The sequence below is a fragment of the Phoxinus phoxinus genome (genome assembly GCF_949152265.1).
Source record: "Phoxinus phoxinus genome assembly, chromosome: 6".
Taxonomy (NCBI): Eukaryota; Metazoa; Chordata; class Actinopteri; order Cypriniformes; family Leuciscidae; genus Phoxinus; species Phoxinus phoxinus.
In genome coordinates this window covers 1,160,025-1,170,024 of record NC_136881.1, presented here as the reverse complement: position 1 = coordinate 1,170,024, position 10,000 = coordinate 1,160,025, and the positions used below count along the sequence as shown (strand labels likewise).

General features: G+C 41.4%; 1 protein-coding gene across 6 annotated transcripts in view; it reads left to right on the top strand.

Moving 5' to 3' along the window:
- hemk2 (HemK methyltransferase 2, ETF1 glutamine and histone H4 lysine) overlaps window positions 1-10,000 on the top strand; it is a 12,366-nt gene extending 2,366 nt beyond the window's left edge. For all 6 annotated transcript variants that reach the window (XM_079615395.1, XM_079615397.1, XM_079615398.1 and 3 more), the window contains 6 exons: window positions 1,768-1,889; window positions 2,463-2,549; window positions 3,038-3,128; window positions 5,465-5,548; window positions 6,460-6,601; window positions 9,194-10,000. In XM_079615395.1, coding sequence (XP_079471521.1) covers window positions 1,768-1,889; window positions 2,463-2,549; window positions 3,038-3,128; window positions 5,465-5,548; window positions 6,460-6,601; window positions 9,194-9,312 — 645 coding nt within the window. In that variant the 3' untranslated portion in view covers window positions 9,313-10,000. The remainder of the gene's footprint in view (window positions 1-1,767; window positions 1,890-2,462; window positions 2,550-3,037; window positions 3,129-5,464; window positions 5,549-6,459; window positions 6,602-9,193) is intronic.

Genomic DNA, 10,000 nt, shown 5'->3' with positions numbered 1-10,000 from the left:
ATTAGAGTGGAGATGCAGAGCAACTGAAGCTCACGTGTCGTTCGGACGGATGCCGCAGGATTTATAGACTTCATTAAGACATTGTAAACTTCTCTTCTCTTAATCTCCTGCGTTCCGCCGCTCGGGGCCGTTAGCTCACACCAGCGAGCGCCGCGACCTGCCAGCGCTCAGAACACACAGCCATAAAACACACAGTCCAGCCGCATGCGTGTGAAACAACACTTAAAGCCAGATCGAGGACGGTTCGGTCTGGCAGCGTGAGGCGTGTAAAATCTGTGTGGAAACGTGTGGCCACCCAATGAGCAGAACCGGACCCGCTTGTGGACGTGAACCCAACACAACCTGCGCGGAACTCACAATTCATATTTTTTATGGAGTATTGCAGTTTATATCGTTATCTTATTAAATTAATGTTCCTGGTAATCTTGAATCAGAATAAGTTCCTCTTGCAGCATTCTCTGATGATGTGGGCGGGGCTATAACCTGTCACTCACATGAGATCAGCCAATAGCAAACCACAACCATCCAATCAACTCCCCACAGACACAATCAAGCCCCGCCCACATGTGTTCTTGCTCCAGAAGCGCTTCACTCGATATACGACACAATAGACCAGCGCTACTTCTACACTCTCATGCCAGTTCATCCTTCCCTCGCGGGTCAAAATGACCCGAAGCCCTAAAAATATACTACTTTTTTTCTTTTCTTTTTTCGGAAAGCTTATTTTATTTCATTTTGATGTTTTTTAATGCAATTTTTTAGGGATATTTTTTTTGTTTTTTTTTGTTTTTTTTTATTTACCTTTTAAATGACTAGATTTGATCAATAAATAATAAATAAATAGTGATTTGAGCACATTCCTCACATTCTTTCAACTTAAATTCAAAATAACTCATAATTTCATGCATAACCTTTTAATTCAGCTCTAAATATCTGACATTGTGTGTCTTTGACCTCTTGTGGAAAATAATAATAATAATATATGATATTTGATGAGTCTATGTGCTTATATCTCTATATGGAGCAGATGAGCTGTTCCTCTGGGTCCTAAAGCCAGTTTCTTCTCAGTGTGCGTTCAGACACACATGTACACATTATAATATCAGTTATTGGTAAAGTTTTAGCATTTTTAGTTTAAATTTTGAGCATTTTTAGGTTTTTCTGTGTGAACTGAAGCACTCCTCACATTCCATTCATTCCTGAGGGAGTCACATTGACCCGATTTGTTACTTTTTTAAATTTCAACCAGAAACCTCCTCGAATCCATTCAATTTTTTGTGTATTTGTGGTTCAAGTGTGACAACAGTCATGGATGAACACTCAATTCATTCCTAATGGAGTCACATTGGATTTGTTAGTGCTGGACCCCTCTGATGAACACTAATTTTTTTTGTAAAAATAAAAAAAATTAGTTTCGGGTCAAAATTACGGAAGCCCTGAACCGCTCTGCAAAAAAAAATGTACAGATTTTTTTTTTTTTTTACGTTGCGGTTCAGGGCTTTCCTCACATTCCATTCATTCCTAACGGAGTCACATTGGATTTGTTACTTTTTTAAATTTCATCCACAAAACTCCTTATCCATTCAATGTTTTTGTGTGTGTGTGTGTGTGTGTGTGTGTGTGTGTGTGTGTATTTGTGGTTCGAGTGCAACAAAAGTGCTGGGGTCTTGGACACCTCTGATGAACACTCAATATTCTTCTTTTCTTTTTTTCCGGGTCAAAATGACCCGAGGGACGGATGAGTGTTAATAAGTGTCATTGATCCAGACGCTGATGTTCCCGACGCCGCTGTTCGGCTCCTCGTCCGCAGACGTGTACGAGCCGGCCGAGGACTCCTTCCTGCTGATGGACGCGCTGGAGAGCGACGCGGATCGGCTGAAGGCCAGCAGGTCATTTACTCCAAAGTTCAATTCACGTTTATTTGTATAACGCTTTTCACAATACACATCATGTCACAGCAGCTTTAGGGCACTGTCTAAAATCAGAAATGTCAGAAATGTACAAATGCAAAATCACAGTTAGCTAAAAATCGGTTAATTTAAACAATGTAGTAATTTGATGCATAAACGCTCTGACTGCACACTGACCCGTCACAAGCGTGTGTTTTAGTCCTCGCATGTGATCTGCTATTAAAAACGCACATTATAAACACGTAATAAGGTAAACCGAACATTAATGCAAACGTGTGTGAAGTGTCTCGACAGGAGAAACATTGCATGTCGAGAGTCTGTCACGTTTTTGTCCACTATATGGGGTTTAGGACTCTTATTATTATTATTATTATTATTAATAAAACCAACCAAAAGAACATGGATTTATCGAGTGTGGTTTATATATGTGTAATAAACACACGCTTTTGACGGGTCAGTGTACAATCAGCCGTTTATGAACACTTTGGCTTGCCATGTGACTCTTCACTCCTCGAGCCGTTCTGATCCACTGACGTGTGTGTGTGTTTTCAGAGCGTGTGTGTGTGTGGAGGTGGGCAGCGGATCCGGCGTCGTGTCGGCCTTCCTGGCGTCTGTGATCGGCTCTGACGCGCTCTATCTGTGAGTGAAGGAGAACACAGCTGTGTGTGTGTGTGTGTGTGTGTGTGTGTGTGTGTGTGTGTGTGTGTGTGTGTGTGTGTGTGTGTGTGTGTGTGTGTCGCAAGCATCTGTGAGTGAAGAAGAACACACGGTACGGGTCGCAGAAATCAGTCAATGTGTGTGTGTGTGTGTGTGTGTGTGTGTGTGTGTGTGTGTGTGTGTGTGTGTGTGTGTCGCAAGCATCTGTGAGTGAAGAAGAACACACGGTACGGGTCGCAGAAATCAGTCAATTTCTGTCTGTCTGTGTGTGTGTGTGTGTGTGTGTGTGTGTGTGTGTGTGTGTGATCGGCTCTGCCTGCTCTGACACGATCTGTACTGTATAAAGCGCAGTAGGAATAAAGCTGTGTGTGTGTGTGTGTGTGTGTGTGTGTGTGTGTGTGTGTGTGTGTGTGTGTGTGTGTGTGTGTGTGTGTGTGTGTGTGTGTGTGTGTGTGTGTGTGTGTGTGCAGCTGCACTGATGTGAACCCGGCGGCTGCTCTCTACACACTCCAGACGTCTCAGCTCAACACCCTCCGGCTGCAGCCCGTCGTCACCGACCTGGTGAGATCATCATCAGCGGCTCCATCCGAAGCTGCGGCTTTAACTTGTGTGCAATATTTTTATTAAAATTTTAGTTTGAATTATTTTAGCACTTAAAGGTGCATTAAGCAACTTTTCATGTTAAAAATGCCCGTTTTCTAACCCATACACGCTTAAACAATCGCCTGATGGGCTGAATGAGCCCTTCTCTGATCACTGAGATTGTCTCTATAATCCTGTAAAGTAAAGTAAGTCAGAGGGATTCGGGCCGGAGTTTGAGACTGGACGTGACGTCATGCGCGTTCACGGCGCGCTCACAGCGATGTCTGGCAGGTTTGTGTGTTCGCCGGCATTCTCCGTAGAAGATGGAGTGTAAGAGGATAAAACAGGATAAACCCCCGCACATCTTCGGCCTGTTTGGCTTTTATGCCATTTAATTGTTTATCACCTTGAGACAATTGAGTGTACTTTTTTGACCGACTGTGTAGCTTATAGCTTTTTACAAAGTAACATCTTATATTGTTCATGAACGTGTTTCCATAATAATACAATCATAAGTGGATACAGTAAACACATAACACAGTTCAACATGGAGATAGATGGAAATAAAAAACTAAGTTTTCTACTACCCCCGTTTTCCCCTCACACATAAGTGTGTAATTTACTCTATTGCCTTTCCTTTCACATATTTAAAATGACTTGCAGATTTATAACTTTATTACCTCTGAAGACATTATGATTGTAAACAAGATTTGCGGCTGATGCTCCTTTGGTTATGAACAGCTCGTTTGTGTGTGTGTGTGTGTGTGTGTGTGTGTGTGTGTGTGTGTGTGTGTGTGTGTGTGTGTGTGGCGGGACGTCACAGGTCGAGTGTCTGTGTGTGTGTGTGTGTGTGTGTGTGTGTGTGTGTGTGTGTGTGTGTGTGTGTGTGTGTGTGTGTGTGTGTGTGTGTGTGTGTGTGTGTGTGTGTGTGTGTGTGTGTGTGTGTGTGTGTGTGTGTGTGTGTGTGTGTGTGTGTGTGTGTGTGTGTGTGTGTGTGTGCGTGCGTGTGGTCCATGAGCGTGCACATCTCTGGCTGCAGTTTCGCTTGCCGCCAGAGGTGGCATAGTTCTGCAAAAACTCAGAATCTTGCGCTATGCACCTTTAAACTTAAACATTTATTTCAAATAATACACTTTTTTTTCTAATTTTTGTATTTTATTTTATTTCATATTTTAAAAAATCATTACTTGAAACAAAATAAACGTTAACTGAAATAAAATAAAATATTTGAAAAAATGTAATACAGTTTTTCTTCTTTTATTTCTTTTATTTTTTAGTTTAAATTGAAGAACTAAAATGAATAAAACTATATAGACATTACTTTTTTCTTTCTTTTATTTACAAAGACACAAAAAATACTTAAACTTTTACTAAAGTTAAAAAACAGCAAATAAAGAAATGAAACCTGAATAATAAAAAAACTAATAAAAACTATATTTGTATAATCAATGATACTAAAATAAAACTTATACACCTAATATTACTTTTACAATCTTAAAATCCTTAATTTCTACGGATTAATCCAATCAGTGTTCAACACTTAATATGGCCACCCGGATCAACAGTCTCAGCTGTCAATCATCCACAGCAGAACACTGAAGCCCCGCCGCCTCAGCTGTCAATCATCCACAGCAGAACACTGAAGCCCCGCCTCCTCAGCTGTCAATCATCCACAGCAGAACACTGAAGCCCCGCCTCCTCAGCTGTCAATCATCCACAGCAGAACACTGAAGCCCCGCCGCCTCAGCTGTCAATCATCCACAGCAGAACACTGAAGCCCCGCCTCCTCAGCTGTCAATCATCCACAGCAGAACACTGAAGCCCCGTCTCCTCAGCTGTCAATCATCCACAGCAGAACACTGAAGCCCCGCCTCCTCAGCTGTCAATCATCCACAGCAGAACACTGAAGCCCCGGCCGCCTCAGCTGTCAATCATCCACAGCAGAACACTGAAGCCCCGCCTCCTCAGCTGTCAATCATCCACAGCAGAACACTGAAGCCCCGCCTCCTCAGCTGTCAATCATCCACAGCAGAACACTGAAGCCCCGCCTCCTCAGCTGTCAATCATCCACAGCAGAACACTGAAGCCCCGTCTCCTCAGCTGTCAATCATCCACAGCAGAACACTGAAGCCCCGCCGCCTCAGCTGTCAATCATCCACAGCAGAACACTGAAGCCCCGCCTCCTCAGCTGTCAATCAACCACAGCAGAACACTGAAGCCCCGCCTCCTCAGCTGTCAATCACAGATGCTGATGTGTAGTTCTTGTGTTCATGATGTTTGTTGAGGTGTTTCAGGAGTTCTGTCGTGTCTCACAGGTCAAGTGTCTCTTGCCGAGGTTGCTGGGAAAAGTGGACGTGCTGGTTTTCAATCCGCCGTATGTCGTCACACCGTCAGAAGAGGTAAACCAGTGTGTGTGTGTGTGTGTGTGTGTGTGTGTGTGTGTGAAGTCATGTGATCAGATCCTGAGACTCATAAACCTGTTGAATGAGAATGAATGACCAGCATACTTGATGTTTGGGGCTTTCCTCCTGTTTGAAATTGTAGGATTATTCAGAGATGATGAATCAACTAGTTTTTGATGGAAAAAAAATGAAGAAAACTTTAAAACATTAAAGTCCCCCTGTAGTCAATCATTTTATTCCTTAAAAACTCACCAAAATTACATATTTTAAGTTTTTTCCTTGAAAAAATGTCTTAATGCCTTAAAATATCTTGAATGTAACTCGACACCCTTGCCTCATTTAGTATGCTTGGCTCTATGAATATGCAGATGAGCCCCGCCTCCACTCACTCTGAGATCCACTGGTTGACGATCACACGTTGATCTGATTGGTCAAGGTAGTGTGTGACATCAGAAACACCAGCGATGTCAAACCGTGTGTTTGAGACTGTCTTTGGTTCACTGCAGTTTTAAGCAGAAAATACTCAGCAGTGCTGTCCACTTATGAACTTACACATGGTGTGTGTTAAAGCAGATTAATAACACCACATACACACATAAACTACATTAAACGCTGGATTTACACCACAGGGGGACTTTCAGAGACTGAACACCAGTAGGCGGGGCCTATGGTGCAATGCTGTAAAACTATTCGCAGATGTCTTGCTCTGGAGGCGGGCATATGCAAATGAATTTGCCCATGTGACATCACAGATCCCGCAATATCAAAACGAGCTGTTTTTAGCGCTTGTGCTTAGTTTTTTAATGAGGACTGTGACGCTATTTTCTTCTAGAAATAAACTGTGTGCGTGTGTGTGTGTGTGTGTGCGTGTGTGCGTGTGTGTGTGTGTGTGTGTGTGTGCTGCACAGGTGGGCGGTCGTGGGATCGAGGCGTCGTGGGCCGGTGGGAGACGCGGCAGAGAAGTGATGGACCGATTATTTCCCATGATTCCACAGTTGCTGTCAGACCATGGGCTGTTCTACCTGGTGACCGTGCCAGATAATGATCCAGGTGTGTGTGTGTGTGTGTGATGTTCAGAGTCAGACTCACATCGGTAGCTCACAAATCCAGTCTGGAGCCGCACGGGTATATCTGTGGCAATAGCAACTATACATCGGGTCAAAATTATCCATTTTTCTTTTATGCCAAAAATCATTAGGATATTAAGATCATGTTCCATGAAGATATTTAGTAAATGTCCTACCGTAAATATATAAAACATGTATTTTTGTGAGTGAATGCAGCACAATCGTGAACATAAATGCACAACTTTAAAGGAGATTTTCTCAATGTTTACATTTTTTAGCTCCTCAGATTCCAGATTTTCAATAGTTGTGTCTCGACCAAATATTGTCCTATCCTAAAAAATTAAAACGTAAAAAAATGACCCATGTGACTGCTGCTAAAAATCAAACATTGCACCTTTAACACAATATATTATTCTGTATATTTTCAAATATAATGTTAAACCATTTAATATATTAATCATTCATATATATATATATTAGGGCTGTCAAAAGATTAATCGCATCCAAAATACATAATATATAATATATGTGTGTGTACTGTGTAGAATTATTATGTATAAATACACACATATTCATGTATATATTTAAGAAAAATTGCATTTATATATTATTTATATTATATATAAATATAACCAATTTTTCTTAAATATATACATGATTGTGTGTGTTTTTATATATATAAATAATCATACACAGTACACACACATATATTATGCAAACACAAACTTTTATTTTGGATGCGATTAATCTTTTGACAGCCCTAATATATATTTTTCTTCTTTTAATAAGGGTCGCTTGCTTCGGTTTCCTGCTCTTTTGAATTGATTTATTAGACAAAAAATAGTGAAATACACTCATTTATCAAAGATAACACAATAGAGTTAAATGCCTCGTTTCCACTGAGCAGTACGGTACGGTACGGGACAGTACGGTACGGTTCGGGTCTGTTAACCATGATCTGGCTAGCGTTTCCACTGCCAACAGTACCCTTACTTGATAGGCGTGGTGTTTCGATCTACGTCATTTTCGCGCGAAGAAGAACATAGTAAACTACAATGGATGACATACAGCAGATCTAGTTCTTGCTCCTCGACATGTATGATGTTTGTCACAAGAAGACAAGCGCCGACATTAGGCTTTTCTCAATATCAAGTACGTAAAGTTTGTACTTGCCATGTGCGACTCCTACATGCAAATGGTACAGCGCGTTCTTAAAAGCGTCACTCAGCTCGCGCTGCTACTCCGGTTATCTCTGTCACTCGGTATGTACATTTTAAGCAACAATAAAACGAAATATGTTATAAAACACCACTCTGCCTCTTTTCGTTTTCATTTAAATAAATTAAACATATAGGGACACAAATGTGGTTCATGCGCAACGCATATTGATTATTCTGCACGTTATATGTTATTCTATTTATAACAAAACGAAATTTAAAACACAACCCTAACGTTACCTCTTTTCGTTTAAAAAAATAAATAAAATAAACATATTCCAGGCAATATATGCATTTGTACAAATGTTGCAATAAACATCAGTGATAATCTTGTAATAAAAAATGACAATAAACCATATTTCTTTTTGTAAAATTTCAGTTTTATCAATAATAGCGTATATAAAACTTTAAGTAAAGTACAAGAAGCTATACAATAAGAAATAAAGCAAACAATTCAGTCAAATATCCAAATGCAGCGCTCTAGTCTTTACAAGTAAACACAAATAACGTTAATATGAAACTAAACTTAGCCCTCAGCCAAAACGATTGACAGGGAACTCATTATATATTCACGAGACCAAAGATCGCCCGTTAGGTCTACACAAAACGAATTATATCTTATGTTTAACCACTACCGTCGGAGTCAGCGACGAACTAGCCGAGGAAAGGCTCATCCAGCCGGGAAACATGAGCGCCGAGCGCCGGCTGAACGCATGGATCTCACAACCGGGGAAAAAAATAATCCTCTTTATAAATAAACCACAGATTTGAGCTTTAAACAACTACATTTTCGCCTGAAAAACTCTTAAAATTACATTTCGTGATACAGTAATAGTAGTATTATATTAAACTATATAAAAAAATGGCGCTTCTTATGTTGTCATTCCTCTTGTAGCACGCGCAAGTGACGATTCTCTGTCAACCAATCAACGTCCTGCAGTGATCTAGCTCCACCTTTTAGTACCGTTCCACTGTGCTAGGTACCCCAATGGAAGGGTACCTAAAAAGTGGTACGGTACGGTTCGGCTTTTTGGTACCATTCACAGCTTTTGACAGTGGAAACGCAAATAATTGCGTACCGTACCGAACTGTACCGTACCGTACCGCTCAGTGGAAACGGGCCAAAAAACTAGTTTGCATTGTGGTCCCGTCGGCCACCGTAACTTCTGTTCGGTTCACAACCTCACCACTAGATGCCGCTAAAACCACACACTGCACCTTTAAGAGCTGCCGTGTGTGTGTGTGTGTGTGTGATGTGATGTGATCGTGTGTGTGTGATGTGATGTGATCGTGTGTGTGTGTGTGTGTGTGTGTGTGTGTGTGTGTGTGTGTGGTGATCTGGTGTTTGTGTGTTCCAGAGGAGATCGTACGTCTGCTGGGTAAATCTGGGCTGAACGGACACGTGTGTTTGAGTCGTCAGGCCGGGCGAGAGAGGCTCTCTGTCCTACGCTTCAGTAAAGCTGACGAGACGTCCTGAAGAGCAGATGAAGACTGTAAACACACCACCATCATCATCATCAGAAGAATCAGCTGACGTCCCGCCACTGGACTCTCAGTAATGAGGCTTCAGCCGCGAGTGTGTTTCCACAAGTCTGCCGAAGCTCGACACGAGACCAGTTATTCATCCTCAGGGACTGATGAGATCGTCGTGTGTGTGTGTGTGTGTGTGTGTGGGTCAGACTCTCGCTGTTTCATTCCATCAGTTTCACTCGGTCTCGCTGTTGTAGAGCTAGCATGCGTTGACTAGCGAGGGTTAACCGAGACTCCCAGAATGCCTCTGGATATTAAACATGACTGTTTTTAAGTCTCGGTTGCATTTTCTTCTCTCCAGAAAAAGGTCAATTTTATACAGTAAACTGAGAAAAGAGTGAAACATAAACATTCAAAACCTAAACTAAAAGAGGAAAAGGTTGTGTATTTACTGATTTATAGTGTGTGTGTGTAACAGGTACAGAAAGTGTACTGTTAAATATATGCATTAAGTATAATTCACACAAAATTGTTCATTTACATACACCTGATGACTGCCTAAGTGAATGAGTGCCTTTCCCCTTTAATTAATGTGACGTCATAAGTCAATATAATTTCCTGTTCTGTCCCCTCCTCTTCCTCTTTGCATTGGTGATGCAGTGGAGAGGTGAGGTTATTTTGGCTTCTGATAATCT